The 15881-nt window shown below is 45.4% G+C and overlaps 1 protein-coding gene across 2 annotated transcripts in view; it reads left to right on the plus strand.

Moving 5' to 3' along the window:
• The window catches only part of Ankrd27 (ankyrin repeat domain 27), a 52965-nt gene that overhangs the window by 13434 nt on the left and 23650 nt on the right, over positions 1–15881 (plus strand). For both annotated transcript variants that reach the window (XM_076838696.2, XM_076838697.2), the window contains exons 3-14: positions 4313–4423; positions 5478–5634; positions 6502–6656; positions 7097–7156; positions 7243–7296; positions 7378–7443; positions 7684–7760; positions 8368–8489; positions 9663–9741; positions 10267–10399; positions 14257–14349; positions 15373–15500. In XM_076838696.2, the coding sequence (XP_076694811.2) occupies positions 4313–4423; positions 5478–5634; positions 6502–6656; positions 7097–7156; positions 7243–7296; positions 7378–7443; positions 7684–7760; positions 8368–8489; positions 9663–9741; positions 10267–10399; positions 14257–14349; positions 15373–15500 (1235 nt within the window). The remainder of the gene's footprint in view (positions 1–4312; positions 4424–5477; positions 5635–6501; positions 6657–7096; positions 7157–7242; positions 7297–7377; positions 7444–7683; positions 7761–8367; positions 8490–9662; positions 9742–10266; positions 10400–14256; positions 14350–15372; positions 15501–15881) is intronic.

Genomic DNA, 15881 nt, shown 5'->3' on the forward strand with positions numbered 1-15881 from the left:
CCTGTTGTCCATGTGATGGGGCCACCAGCACATCCCTGTCCAGTCTGTAGTTGTGCTTGAGTCCATCTCTTGGTTGAATGACCAAGTAGAATATTCTGATGGCTTCTGAAAGGGCACTTATTCTTTCTGTCACTTCTGAGAGATAGACATGGCCTTAGCAGGTTAATGCTGAATTTCTTTCCATGGAGCTTGGCCATGGGACCAAGTATGACTGCCCTGGAATCTTGTCTTGTGATCAGTTTTTATTGGGCTTTAAAAAAAATTTGAGCCCATTTTTCAAAAAATGTGTGTCTGCAGGATTAATGGCCCCTGCTCGTCCCTCTACAGGGACCTGGTGGGCCACCTCACCCTTAGCTGATCTGCACCAGCTTGTGTGTGGGGCTGCGTGTGCAGCCCGACTGCTGTCCCACCTGCTCCGGCTGCTGCTCCAGTTGGCTTCATTCTAGATCCCTTTTCACGACAGTGGCATCTCCTTCCCATTGTCACCTGCTCCCTGATTGCACAGTAGAAGTTCCTTCTCCAGTGCTCTTCCAGATTCCACTCACAGGAGCCTGTGACACCCTACGCTCTTCAAATGGGCATCCCTGCCTTTAACCATCTGGCTAATTGTGCACTGTGGCTTCCTCAGAGTGTGTCGGGCAGGCCTGCATCCCTGGGGCTCTTGTCCATGAGCTGCTGAGGGAAGATCCTTCAGATTCTCCAGGTGCACTAGAGGGTGGATCCATGTACTCTTAGGAAAAATAAAAATTACAAAAGGAGATTTAAGTTTGATCTTTTATTGATGTCCTTTAATTATAGGTTAAATAGGCTTTGAGGATTAGCCTGGGAACGTAACAACATGGTATCCAGCTTCCCAGGAACTGATTTTCAAGCTGAATCCTTCTGCAGCCCAGCTAAGGGCACTGAGGTTCTCATTCTAGTTCTTAGGATTCATTTAGTGTAGATTCAACCAGCAAAAGTTTACTGAGCATCAGGAATGTGCCAGGCACTGAGCTAGGTCTCCTGGGTTACTTGGATGAATGGGAATTACAGGAGGCATTCAGGGAATTCTAGAAACAGGCCATTTGATGGTTAGAAGAATGAGTATAGGATAGTTATCATCACAGGCTCCAGTGGAATGTTTAATCCAGTTTGGGGAACCAGGAGGGTACCCTGGAGTAGGTATCACTATTGCAGATTCTTGCTTTTTATTCTTTTTTCTCTTCTTTAATTACTGTTATTTTTAAAAGTCTTTGTAAAGGGACTACAAAAAAGTTGTTAAACTTTGAAATGAGTAGGTTCTAGCTTGTGGTCTACACACGGACCTTACACTCCACAGGCTGCTTAGACTCCCTGCCTTCTATTCTAGGACTTCTCTGCAGCACTTCTGAGTGGAGGACCCCACCTCCCTAGGTGTCTTCAAAGCTGTTTTGCCACCTGCTTCAGGGTGGGCTTCCTCATCCAGTTTCAGAAGGACTCTGATGGAGGTGGATTGGCCACAGAGAGCCCATGCTTTGGCTTCTGCTTATAGCGAAATGCTCTGGACAGCAGGGGCCTCTCTCCCTTGGAATGGGAGGAATTGGAACCCTTTTCCCTGTCTGTCAGAAAATTTTGGGCGAGGGGTCTTGTGAAATCGGGAGGCCCCTGTTCACTGAACAAACATGGACTGCACATTGAGTAGCAGGCTGAGCAATGGGACTCAGCACAGCAGGAGCCAACATGCTTCCTTCAAGTTGGGGAGGAGGAGCTGCATGTAAACAAGAGAACAGGATGGTTGGGAAGAGTTCTCTGAGCACATCAGGAGTGCCCGGTTCTGCAAAGGCAGATGAAGGCCCTTCATTGTCTAGGATGGTGTGGGTCTTTCATTCAGCCATTTGTTCAGGCCTTACATGTCTCCAGGACTGGCCCCTCGTGTCCCTGTGAGACTTACTCTTCTGTCTTCAGATTCTTGGATCTTTTGTGCAGCCATGAGGCCCCTGGGAGCCTTGTTTCTTGTTTCTAAGTTGATACTTGAGGGCCTTCCTCTATTTAATTTTTAATTAAAATTCCAGATTATTATGTTTAATTTCAAACATAAAAGTAGGAAGGATAACATAATGAGCCCCATGTGTCCTTCACTCAGCTTTAACAAATGGGAATTTAGTGGCTAGTCACGTTCCGTCTCTTTCTACCCTGAACCCTGAATTATTTTGAAGCAAATCCCAGACTATTATGTAAGGCGGACATATGATTTCCAACTATAAATATTTTTAGGAACATATTTTTAAGTAAGCATGACTTTTTAAAAAAAATATAGCCCTAATGCCATTATCATAGCTCAAACAATCCTCCATAATTCTTCAGTATTACAAATAGTCACTTCAATTTCCCCAAATTTTTTCCTAGCTTTTGTTTTATAGTTGGTTTGTTTAAATCACAATCCAAAGGAGAGCTGCACATTTTATAGACCCGTTGGTCTTTTAAGTTTGTTTGTCCTAATTTTTCTTGTGTCGAACTATGTATGCTCATGGTGTAAAGTTTGATGCATTTTGACCCCATTTTGACATGTGTATAGGCTTGTGAAACTACAGTCTTCAGCATTTTAGAATTATAGCTTCCCCTCTCCTCCTTTTCCTTTCTTTCTTTGCCATCCATTTGCAGAAGAAAACAGGTCATGTTGATTCTGTACTTTCCTGCATTCTGCCTTTTGCCAGTTGTGCTCTGTGGTGGTGTTTAACGTGGCTTTGTTTCTGAGGTTGGTAGTTAAATGCACATCTGGATCTTAGTCTTGAATTTTTTGAGTTTACAAGGTCTCCTCACATACAGGATTTCCTTCTCCCATCAGCAAGTGCTTCCCTTTTCTGCTGTGAGGAATTGTCCTGTCCCTCTGAGGGGAGATGGCCATACTGCTCATTCTCACCAACTGAAGAAGCCAATGATGATGGAGTTTCATGGGCACTGAGCTGTGCTTCTAGCACCGGCTTCCAGGGGGCAGTGGGATGGGGCCTCCAGGGAAGTGGCTGGAGTCTGTAGCATGGCTGTGCCACTCACTGGCTGTGACCTTGAACAAGTCACTTGACTTTCCTAAGCCTCAATTTCCTTATCTGTAAAGTGGGGATAATGCTGAACCTACCCTACCTAGGCAGTTATTAAGTGATAGATCTCTGAACCACTCAGCACAGTGCCTGACACATAGCATTGCTCAAGAAATGGGAGCTCCAGCTCAGATTGCACAAGTCTACCTAAGATGACGTTGCTCAAAAAGAAACCTCTGTTCTTACAGAGAATGCAAGACTGTGGCACACTGTTCACAGTTGGTAAAGCTTGCTTGTAGGTATTTGGATATCCATTATATTGTGTTTCCACTCTTGAATGTTTTGGTGGGCTGGGTTCTCACATACTGAGTGTACTGATCAGGGTCTGGAGTTCCAGAATTGTTGTTTCTGATAGTTTTCTTCTAAGCTTAATGGTTGTTTTGGTGGAGGGCCCATCCTCTGTAGTTTCCTACTCTATGTTTCTGTGACATCCCCAAATTTAACCCATTTGAATCATCAAGTCTTAGTTTTGGAGGGACCAGGAGGTGTTTATATCTCTGCCTCAGGCTGGAATCAGATCCTTAACTGGCAGCCATCTCATGTTGGAGTGAACTCGGGACCGATAGCCCCTCAGCTCTCTGGGGACCACAAGTTAAACCCCAAGGACTTGTGTCCTGCTCTAAGAGCTGAGTAAGATAAGGAAAGGACACCTGATTCCTGAGAAGCAGTGGCCCTCCAGGGTCGGGTTATGTGCCAGCCCTGGGCTGAGTGTGTCCTGTGGCCTGCATGACTCTCTCAGCACGCCTGTGTGCTGGGCACTCTGTTGGAAGGAACCAAGGAACAAGGACCAGTCTTGTGTTCAGGGCCATGGCTGGGAAGCATATGACCAGGAATGGTGCCCAGCCCACTGGACTGTCATAGGAGTTTGGCTCTGAAGGGCTTCTCTGCTTTGGTCATTTTCCTTTTAGGCACACTTGAGTCTGAAATTCCTATTCAAAAGTGAGTCAGCCAAGCACAGATCTGCATGTGGTTGTGCAGGGAACAGAGCTGGGGGACTCATCCAGTAGGGGAATGAAGCCCACCAGCCTCTGAGTCTGGATTTGGAAAAGGACTGGTGTTGTCCTCAGCCTGCTTCTTCCTGGGTGGGGAGCATCTGCTTCCATCATCTCCACAACAAATGAACTCAGTTTGGTGCAACTGCAGCCACTTTGGCAAGCGAAGCCGTTGTCTCTGCCAGTGGGTTCCTGTAATGGTTCCAGCTGTGCGGCAGAAGCTGTAAATGGCATCTCTCTCTAGTGTTTATTGTCATTTTTTTCCAGGTCTTAGTGCCCTGTAAAGGAAGCCTATCAAGCAGTGTTCAGTCCTCTTGTCAGTTTGAATCCTACATTTTGATACCAGTGGAAGGACATTTTCAGACCTTAAATGGAAAGGTACTCATTTCTTGGGTTATTGACTCAGTATTTGGGCCTGGGGAAGGGAAGGGAATCCTGCTGAGGCCTTTCACATCTGTTGTGGTAAGCAACATCTTTGAGACACACAGCAGCCTTTGGGTTGGGTAAGAGGACCGCACCTTTGTGGTAGAGCATTGGAGGAAAGAGGCGTGGTGAGGGGGAGACTCCCTGGGAGGGTCCGGAGGAGCCAGGTGGCTTCCTCTGCCTGTTCCTGGGAGTCTCTGAGCCCCTTCTGAGCAAGGTCTATGTCCAAGTGAGCTTTCTTCCCAGGACCCTTGAAAGGCCCTTGGTTCCTTGGCTATAAAATTGGAATAGGGGATGAATATTTTATTTTTAAAAAACTCTGTTTTGAAATAAATTCAACCCCATCGAAATTTGAGCTGAGTGCATAGAACCCTTGCACACCCTCCCAGGGTGGCCATCTATGCTACACTTGTTTTAGCCGTCTTGCCCAATACACCTGTTAGTACTGTTTTTTTCAACCTTGCGGGAGGATGTTGCAGACATCATGTTTCCTCATGATTAGATCACAGTTGGGCATTTTGGATAGGAATGGGGTTTTTTATCTTTCTTTCATATCCTGTCAAGTGGCCCGTGGTCTTTTTGGTCTATCCTGATGGCAGGGTGGGTGGGTGTTTTTCTTTTTTTCCAGTGGAGGCAGGTAGGTGCTGAGAGGGGGAGGTTTTGTTTGCAGCCAAGGCTGGCTCGTTCAGGGGAGCCAGGCCCCGTGACCCCCTCCCACTGGGGTCAGGCTGTGGTTGGTCCCTGGGAGTTGGCAGCCCAGGCATGTGGACTGGTGGGGAGAGGAGGTTGGGGTTATTGGCAGGCCTGCTCGGGGTCAGCAGCCCTGTGGCTCTAAGAGGCATGAAGCTGTCTTCCTGCCAGTGAGCTGCTCACCCTGCTGCCACTCACTGGTTAGTGAACGTGCCTGAGCAAGACACTGCAGTGGGGTGGCTGCGTCTGGGTCAGCGCTGTATTGTGGGGTGGGCTGAGAGGGGGTCAGCTGCCAGCAGTGATGGTTTTCTTGTTCCAGGATGTCTTTATACAAGGAAACAGGATTAAATTAGGAGCTGGTTTTGCCTGTCTTCTCTCAGTGCCCATTCTCTTTGAAGAAACTTTCTACAATGAAAAAGAAGAAAGTTTCAGCATCCTGTGTATAGCCCATCCTCTGGAAAAGAGAGAGAGTTCAGGTATTCTGGGAGAAAGCCCTTTCCTGCTGGCTTGATGAAATGGGGCTGTTGAACTTCTTCACGGTATAGCTGCTGAAAGGTTGAATGTTGTAGAAAACATTGACGTTCTTACTAGAAACCTACTATTTATAAAATTCCCCTTAGAACTTAATCGACGTCATCCCTGGCTAAGGAGGTGCTGCTGAATCTGGTTGACCAGGTTGGATGTTATACAATTCCAGAAAGTGACATTCACATCAACTCCACTCTACTTGTGACAAACCTGGGTTGTGAATGTCGCCCCAGAGCCATCCCCTGGCCTTGTTTCTGAGAGTCAGCTTTAGGATTTGCTCTTATAGCATTACTACCCACCAGCCTCCCCATTGTGCCTCTTTGAGATTTCATTATTTTTGACTTTGTCTATTTATTTATTATCATTATTTTTTATGTGTGCTGAGGATCAAACCCAGTGCTTCACACATGCGAGGAAAGCCTCTGCCACCGAGCCCCAGCCCCAGCCCAATATCTCATTAGTTTTAAAGAATGGTTACTATTTTAGTTGCTCCAGAAGGTTGAGATGACAATTTTTGTGTTAAGTGTGCTCTGAAGCTCTTACTGTCAGGAATCAGGTTTCTTTTCCTAGCCCCCATGGATCATGGGCATGGCCTCAGGAGTGCAGACATTGTCCCAGGAAAAGTTTTTGAGAGGACCATGCTCTCTGGACCTCAGCATGTCCTGTAACTGGGCTGTTCTTGGACAGCATCTTGAAATAAGGATATTCCTGCCTTTGCCTCCAGGCCCTGTGGGAGCAGGACAAAGGATGTGGTACTTCTCCCATCAGGAAACAGTGAAGACCTCAGACAACCTGACCTTCTATCTCTTTTTCAGAAGAGCCTTCAGGACCCTCAGATTCTTTTACCCTGAAAACTATTGAAGACGTGAGAGAATTTTTGGGAAGACACTCTGAGAGATTTGACAGGAACATCGCCTCTTTCCACCGAACATTCCGAGAATGTGAAAGAAAGAGCCTCCGTCACCACATAGTTAGTAGCTTTGTCGGGCTCTTCCTGGTAGGCCCTGTCTCAGGCCAGTTCAGAGCCTCAGGATCCCTCTCAGTTAACTCTTAAACATCTCTGGGTGCTGCCTTCACTGTTGGAAGTTTTGTTTAAAAGTTTCTCTTGAACTGTAAAAGTAGCATAAGTCACCATAGAACACTTGAAAATGTTGGAGAAGTCTAAAAATGAGTATTGTTATCATCCATGGTAACTCTAAAAGGAATTGTTTCCTACTTTTAATACATATGTACCTAAAAAAAAATGGGAAAGAAAATCAATGATGTAATTATTCTGAAAATCTTATATTACCCAGGAAGTGCATTTTGGGAAGGTTTTCTCTATGCCAGGAAAACCTTCGCTCATTCAGGCTTATGTGTCACAGCCTCTGATTGTAAGGGGGCCTCCTCTTTCTGCTCTGTGTTGCACAGGACTCGGTGAATGCGCTCTACACAAAATGCCTCCAGCAACTTCTGAGGGACTCTCACCTGGTAAGCCGCAGGACTTCCAGAAGGAAGCATTGCATTTGGCACCATGCAAATCCAAGCTCTTTAACTGTACTTCTCTCATCCTCTAGAAAGTGCTTGCGAAGCAGGAGGCCCACATGAACCTGATGAAGCAGGCAGTAGAGGTGAGCTGAGAGGGCAGCGGCGGCTGGGGGCTCAGCTTGGGCCCAGCACACACACTGAACCGGGGTCTGTTGGTTTCACAGATGTACATCCATCATGATATTTATGATCTGATCTTTAAGTATGTGGGGACCATGGAGGCAAGCGAGGTAGGTTTGCAGTCATTTTCACCATTTGGGATGGAAGCCTTATTCTATGCTTTTTAAGAAATTTTTTTTTCTATGATGTATATGCATGTGAAGGATGCTTCCTTTATTTATTTATTTTTTATATTTATTTATTTATTTATTTATTTATTTTTTTTTTGATGAGAAAAATTTATTTTTTTTTATTGGTTGTTTTGAATAACTTTTTAAGAAATTTTAAGCTTCGTTAAAATCTGTTGTTAGGATGCTGCCTTTAACAAAATCACAAGAAGCCTTCAAGATCTCCAGCAGAAAGATATTGGTGTGAAACCTGAATTCAGGTAAGGGCCTGCACTCAGCTTGGCCACCTCGGAGGCTGCACTGACTTCTCCTGAAGCAGGGCCTCTTGGTGGCAATGGTGGCAGGTGGATTTGACATGGTTGCTACCAAGAAGCAGAGTAGTTATTTGTGACCAAAGATAAAGGGCTGAAGTTGACTGATGACTTCAGCAGAACCTTCCTGCACCTGCAGGCCAGCATGCTTCAGCAGGACAGACGCTGGGGGTGGGTTTCATGTCCATGGTTTTCAAGCAGGCACATCACTCTCCCGAGTGGGCTCTGCATGCAGAATGTCTCTCCTCGCCTGCCTATCTGAAATGTCTAGTGTTGATATAGAAGCTCCAGCCCCCTTTGGGCTGTTTCCCTCTAGGGTTATAAATTTTTATTTCAAAATTTCTGGTGGCAGTCTTATCACCTGGCAGTCTGAATGGGACTTAAAGCCATTCTGTTCTGCCACTGACTTGAGTCACATTGCTCTTCAGTCTCTATTTTTGTTTCTCATTACTTGTGGTTTGTTGTAAGGAATGTGTAGCCTGAGATATGTTATTAGAGCAAGGAAGAAGGCCTCCCACTGTGGTCTGAAGTTATCATGTTCTGAATGATTTTACAGCTTCAATATCCCTCGTGCAAAGAGAGAGCTGGCTCAGCTGAACAGATGCACCTCCCCACAACAGAAGCTGGTCTGTTTGCGAAAGGTGGTGCAGCTCATTACACAGTCTCCTAGCCAGAGAGGTTTGTGCCTGGGGAAGGGTCTGGCAAAGGTGGGAGCAGGCACCCAGGTGAAGAAGTTGGCTGAGGGATATGGGGCTGAGGGCCAGTAGAGCATTCCAGTGCCCCTGCCCTGGGGAGAGCTCTGCTGGGCATGATGAGGGTAAGAAAATAGGGACAGGGAAGCTGTGGCCTCCAAGCTGGTGATGGGTGCATAGGGAATTAGACTGTTGGGGTGTTCTCCTTCATTTTGTATATGTTTTAAATTTTCTAGTATAAAAAGTAAAACAGGGTCTGGGGATGTTAGCTCAGTGGTAGAGCACTTGCCTAGCATGCTCAAGGTCCTGGGTTCAATCTCCAGGACTGCAGAAAAGAAAAAAGAAAAAAGTAAAACAAAAGAATCTAAGAAAAAATTCATGGAGGCATATGTATAGGTAGGGGATGATCTCCACGGTTTCTTGAGGGAAATAAATAGGAATGTATATAGAACACTTCAACAGCATCAAGGAAAGGGGTCGCTCTATATCCACATGTGTAATGGTGAGTTCCTAGTCTGTCTATGTTCCTAGGAAAGATATGCAGGAAGCAGCAGCAGGAGACTGGGACACTGGGTGGAGGGCTAGGAGGACACTCAAGCTTGCTCTTTTGTACTATTTGAATATTTATCTATCTACTTATTTATTACTGAGGATAAAACCCAGAGCCTAACTCATGCTAGGCAAGTACCCCATCACTGAGCTACAACCTTCATACTGCTTGAATTTTAAAACATATGAATGTATCACTTAAATTTTCAAAATGCAAAAAATAAAGTGAAATTAACTGTGGGCATTAGACCCCATGTGTATAAAATGGAAGTGGCCTCAGGCTTTTGTTGATGACTCTAGCGTGTCTTCCTCTTGTGTCCACTGTCACTGCTTCCCTGGGCTCTTCCTTCCTTGCTCATCCGGGAAGGTGGCAAGTCCTGGTTGGCTTGGAGTCACTTTCTTTTGCATGTTTTCTGAAAATGTTGTGAATTCTTTTATCCGCTTGAATCAGATATCTCTTCAGCAAACTGTAAAGGAAATTGTGCCCTTTCTCCCCAGTGTACAATCTTACTGAAGTGTGGTTTTGTGGGTTAGCTGGTGGTAGGGAGATTGTACACTTGTCCTTCCATTTGAGTCTCCTGATGACTTTGAACATGTTTTCCCCTTGCAGTGAACTTGGAGACTATGTGTGCTGATGATCTTCTCTCAGTCCTATTGTATTTGCTTGTGAAAACAGAGATCCCCAATTGGTAACATTTTTTTGTTGTTGTTAAAAATACTTTCTGAAAATGGCAGCATAGTGGTACCATGTACTTTCATTGTATCTCCAGGAAAAGCTACAACTGTGCATGTCTTGTGAGCCAAGGGCTGTGCCTCTCCTTCCTTCCTCTTGCAGGGGTGTCTGACCCTCCATTTACAAATGGGGAAACTAAGGCCCAGAGAGCTTGCATTTCTTGTTCTGGAACATGTGGCTAGTCTGTGGCTAAGAGGAACCTGACTCCAGTTCTATCTTCCCAGGGGGGCCCACAGTTCAGTTAATAATAAGCAGCTTTGTGAAAACTAGCCTATTTCAGGGAAGTAACAAGCAGATTTACTTGTCCTAATTGCACACACACAGTAGAGATCAAGGGGACAGCAGTCTAAGCTCTCTGAGTTAATTTTGACTTACTGTGGGTATTTGATGGGTTACCCAAGCCACTAGTGTTTTTTTTTTTTTTTGGGAAGAAATGTTAATTAGGTATTCAATACTAAAACTTTTTTCTTCTTTTTGTTAGGATGGCAAATTTGAGTTACATCAAAAACTTCAGATTTAGCAGCTCAGCAAAAGATGAATTGGGGTACTGCCTGACCTCAATCGAGGCTGCAATCGAATATATTCGGCAAGGAAGCCTTTCTGTTAAACCACCTGTAAGATCTCATTCCTGACCTTTCTCTATGTGAACCATGCACCTTTGCTGGGATTCTGGGGTTTCTTGTAAGGAGGAGAATTCTTACATGGTCTCCCAGAAACGGGGCCTCAGCTGTTTGAAGGCTGTGAGGCTTGGAAACTACCCCAGGATGTTGAATATTAAATCTCTAATTAATTGTGAAAATTACAGGTTATCATTGTGATTCACATTGTTAATATCCTGCTTCATTAATCCCTGTCATTTTCAAAAGCACATGTGTGGAAAGGAAGCCAGAAATGGTGAATTTGGTTTTCTTGACAATGATAGCCAAGAAATGATTATTAATGTGAGTGATTTTAGAACTCAGTGGCCTTATTATTGTTGTCTGGGTTGGTTGGTGAGCTTTGACTAGAGGAGGAGGTTCTATTTCTGGGTGAGCTGTGAGACTCTTAAGTCAAGTTTGCATTGCTGGCCTGTTAGACTGACTATATACCAGCCAGCAAAACTCACAATGCTCAGAAAAATCCCAGTAAAAATCAGTAAAATGCAGCGATTTCTGCATTACAAGCCAAGAGTCCTGAGGATCGGATATTCTGTTTGATGCTAATTCTCTATTGATGTTAGAGTCAAGTTTATACACCTGGAAAACATAAGCCTGTCTAGACAGGTGCACTCAGATAAAAGCAGTTCCACTGAACTCAACATTAACACATTGCTATGTTTTTCAGTCTTTCCTAACCATGCATATTTTATGTAATTAAAATTATATTGTGTACTGTTTTTTTCCCTTAAAGAAGAGCTTTATTTTTCTGATTACAAGACTTATATTTGCTTACCAATAATGTTTACAAATTTGTAGTGAAGTCAATTAAAAAACTCTCAAAAATTTACCAGCTAGGGTGACTTTTATTGACAAGTTTGGTGTATGCTTTTCTCTTTGTATTAAAGGTTGTGTTTTAAACAGAATTTGAGATTGTGCTGTCCTTGTAAGCATATACCCTGATGGCATTATAGTACTCAATGAAGAGTTAATTTCTGCCCTTGCCTGGGGTCTGATTTGATACCCACTCAGGTGCTGGTATCACTAGAGATGTCCATCCATCTCAGATGTGTGACTGTGGTTCTTCTGAAGAGCTGTTCCTTCTGCCTGGCTTTGTTTCTGTATTTCGGGGTAAATCACTAACATTTTAGAATGCTTGTGTGTGCATGCGTGCCTCTGTGTGCATGTGTGCCTCTGTGTGCACGTATGTGTGCAGAATCAGAATTCCTGTTCATTTCCATAGTTGGAGAGGGAGAGTTCTTGGTTTGAATTGTTTCCTGTGAGGCTTTAGGAACCCGTGCTGTCCTCAGGTGCTGGATTGTTTTTCTGTGATAACCCTGCCTTCTGGTTCTTTTCCTGCGATTGGTCTGGGAGGTCGCTCCCTGGCTGGGAGCATCCTTGTCCCTTGAAGGGAGGTGTCCACCTCTTGAAGGTACTCCCATAATGTGGTCATTTCTTTCTGTGGTGTTTAGGTAGGGAAGTTGACCCCTGAAGGCCTTGGAAGGAGGTAGCTGACTGCAGGCAGCTTCTCTCACCTGCTTTTACTCCAAAAAATGTTGCAAGTGGTTATATTCGAGGTGGTCCCTCTAGTGCTGTTGGTTTGAGTCTGGCCCTTGTGCTTGTCACTCTAAGCCTCTGTTCAATGTCCTATCTACATAGCTGGGGATAATGCTGCACGTTTATCCATAAATAGATTGTTGTGGGAATCAAATGTGATATTGAAAGGTGCATTTTGAAGCATCAAGGGATATTCATGCCCTTGCTTGCTCTCCCCACACCCCTGCATCCAGGGTGTCTGTTTCTTGGTTCTGTGGCATATCCTGTAGGCATATCCCCAGACAATATTTAGCTTGGGTGGGCAAGCCCAGTGTGCCCATCTTGTCTGCAGTGCCTCTCCTGGTCTTGCCTTCCTGATGGAGGATATTCTATTCTGTTAGATGTTGGGGCATGGGGTGTATCAGCCTCATGGCCTGCTTTGAGCTTGTCCCCTGGGTGTTGAGGGAGTCAGGCCTAAGAGATACTCCTCACCATTGTCGAGTTTGGCTTTTTGTTGACAGAGTAGGAATGGTGCCTTTCTTGTCTTTCTTGACACCAGCATCAGGATTCCATCTGTAACAATATCCTCTGCCTTAGCTGCTGACCAGCTTCTGTTAGGCAATGAGGTTTCATTTTGGAATGTGTGAAGCCAGTGAAAGTCTTGGGGTATTTCCTGGGGGTGGGGGACCCATATGCATCTCCACACAACAGCCATGGTTTCTGAAAAGCATTAAAGTCTAAATGTTAGTAAAACAAATTAGGTCTTACTATCAACTGTTTATATGATATGATTGCCCAGAAATTTTCTCCCTAAGGTATGATCATACTTGAGATGACCATAAACATTCTTTAAACATGTTTATAAACGAAGACTTTAGCTTTCTGAAAGTAAATATACTGGTTAAGGCTGTAGTTTTACTTTATGCATCAAACAAAAAGCAGGGGGAAAACCTAGAAAGAATCTGTACTCTTTCTCACCCCAGCTTTGGGCACTTCTGGGCTTCCTCCCTTTCCTGGGTTTCTAACAAACAGTCTTCACCCATTTCCCAAATAAGTCTTTGCTGATACACTGTCTCTTCTAACCACTGCTTCTTCCCTGAAGCTTTGGTCCTGGAAGACCTACCTTCCCTCATCAGTGTCCTTCAAGTCATTATTTGGAGCCAGAGAAAGAGCCCTGGAGTGACCTGCACAGCAATGTCTTTGATGTTTCTCTGGTCTAAGCTGCTCAACTATAAGTCACTGCTCAAAGCAGATTGTTGGGAGGCTTTATATAGCACATAGCAGCTGGAGGCGGAAGTGGCTTATTCTGAGGTGATGATGTGCATTTGTCAACTTAACTCTTCTTCAGGGCCAGTGTGAGGCCCTGGCTTGATGGAGGACCCCAGAAGTGGTCCATCCCCTGAGGTGCCAGTGACTTGGTCCTTAGCCAGGTCAGAACTTAGCGGGACATAAAAAGAGAGAGAGAGAGAGTGCCTCATCCTGAAATTTTGGCAGGGTTTGGTGATTTCTTCCAGCAGCACCTGGCTGGAAAAAAAAATTCCCTTTGCTTTATCAAGACTCTTTTTCAGGAAATGAATATGTCATTAGATAATCTAGTCACAGGTGCTCAAGTGAGCATGGAGTTATTTTGCTAGAAATGATTTCATAAAGGACAAATTCTAGATTTTTGTATCTAGGTAAACATTAACTGCAATAGGAAGATCTGGGTTTATGAATTGGGTGGATCCTTGAAATGCAAAAAGCAATGGGAGATGAGAGAATCCATCTGTCAGGAACTTCCCCAGTGTCTTCCAGGACTTTAGCCTGTGACTGTATAGTCACCTGTTTTTAAAGCAAGGCCCTTCCTTCTTTTGCTGATTGGCATTGAAAGTAGAGACCAACCAGTCAGATGGTTTTCCTGTCTGAGGTGCTGGTTAAAATGGCAAGGAATAGGCCCATCAGGTGCTAGGACAAGTTTTAAGGGGGAGGAGAGCAGGACAACCCCAGTTTCCATCTGGAGGATGATGGTGTGTGTGTGCTACATTCTGCATGCAGAGATGACAAATTCCACACCCACGTCACCAGTGTGCTGCTTTCCCGCAACAGGCAGCAGTCCTCAGAGCCACCACTTCCAGGTGGCCCTGCTGTCTGCTGGAGGACAGTCTGCTCTCTCCTGGTGAGCAGATCCAGGTGCAGGAGAAGAGACCTGCTGTTGCTGCTCTGTGATGAATGTCAAGGATGGTGGCTGGTCTCTCTCCGAGGGAGGGTCCTCATCAGTGTCCTGTGATACATGGTAACAGGTGGTTTGGTGTCTCTTGCAGGAGTCTGAGGGATTTGGTGACAGGCTGTTCCTTAAGCAGAGGATGAGCTTACTCTCTCAGATGACCTCAACTCCCATTGACTGCCTATTTAAGGTAAGACACTAAGACGTCTTTGCCTACAGAAGGCAAAGGAATACCCATCTTTCAATGTCTATAAAACCCACCAGGTGATCTGTGCAAACTCTGAAGTACACTTTGTGCCAGTCAGGGTGGGTGGTAGGAATGCCGAGGTTTTAAATTCTGAATTAGTCCGTCTCCCATCCCCTTCAGTGTGTGCAGAGTTGTGGCCTCATTGCACAGTTCACTGAAGGCCTGGGCTTTAGAACCCACTGCCTGGGCAGTCCCCCCTCTCTCAGTTTGTCCAAGTTCTGCTTGTTCCTTAAGACTGGCTCAGTGGCACCTTCTCTGGTAGCCCTCTCAGAGTCACTGCCTCTCCTGGTTCAAGGTGCTTATATACCAGGTATTCATGTGAGCACACCCCAGGCTGGGAACCCATCTGGTTTCTGATGGTTTGATGGTGGGCACATAGAGGCAGCTCCCTCCTCTGATGCTGAATGATCTCTGTGGGGCTGATGGGTGCCCTCTGGGTAGCCGCTGAAGTCTGGGTGAGGGCATACCTCCTCAGGGTGCCTGCTAATGCTTCTCGGCTACCTGGTGCCACAGTGAGTTCCGTGGAAGGAGCACATCCAGGGACTCACAGGCTGAGCCCTGCAGGTTGATGGGGCCTCCTGACAATTTTCTCCAAGCTGAGGCTATATTCAAATATAAGAGAAATAGGAACGAGGCTTTTCTAGTGAGGTGTCAAAATCTGCACTGAGGCTCAGAGATGTGTTACACCCTCCCCTTCCCCGTGCTTCTGGAATTTTGTCATACTTGTTTTTTAATTATGGGAAATTTCTAAAGAAAATAGCGTAATGAGCAAACCACCCAATCTTGTTTCATCTCCACCCTCCTCACTTTCCCCATCTGCCCCATCATCTTGAAGCACATCCCAGGGAGTGGGTCATTTTAGCCATAAACACATAGATGTACGTTTCTGTCAAGAGTCAAAAAATTCATGCCTTCAGAAAGGAATGATTCCTTAATGTTGACGTTATCTGGGATGTTGCTCTTTAGCACATTGCATCAGGTAACCAGAAAGAAGTGGAAAGGCTTCTCAGCCAAGAAGACCATGACAAAGATGCCGTCCAAAAGATGTGTCACCCACTGTGCTTCTGTGATGATTGTGAGAAGCTTATCTCTGGGTAAGAGGGTGCTGGTAAGGCTTGGCGTGTCAGGGAACAGGAGACCCGAGACTGGGGGAGTATTTCCCATGGGATTGTGAATGTGGCCTTATTCTCACTGTACCTGAGCTGCCTCTTGTCAGGTGTGGGAAGTGACCTGTGTCTCTCTGGAAAATTGGGTGGAATAGAGGTTATAAAAATACCTGCATGCTGCTGGGCCAGATACCAGGGCAGGCTGCAGTAGGGCCTGTCCCAGCCTCAGAAAGGGGGTTTCAGGATGGGGAAGAATATTACTTTTCCCTGGTAACATGTTTGGTTTCCCATTATCCTCAACAGGCTGTCTTGCAGGCTTTTGGGGCCTAAAGGATTGATGGGGAGGGGACCCTAGAACTCTGGGCCTCA

This window comes from Callospermophilus lateralis, chromosome 18, assembly GCF_048772815.1.
Source record: "Callospermophilus lateralis isolate mCalLat2 chromosome 18, mCalLat2.hap1, whole genome shotgun sequence".
Taxonomy (NCBI): Eukaryota; Metazoa; Chordata; class Mammalia; order Rodentia; family Sciuridae; genus Callospermophilus; species Callospermophilus lateralis.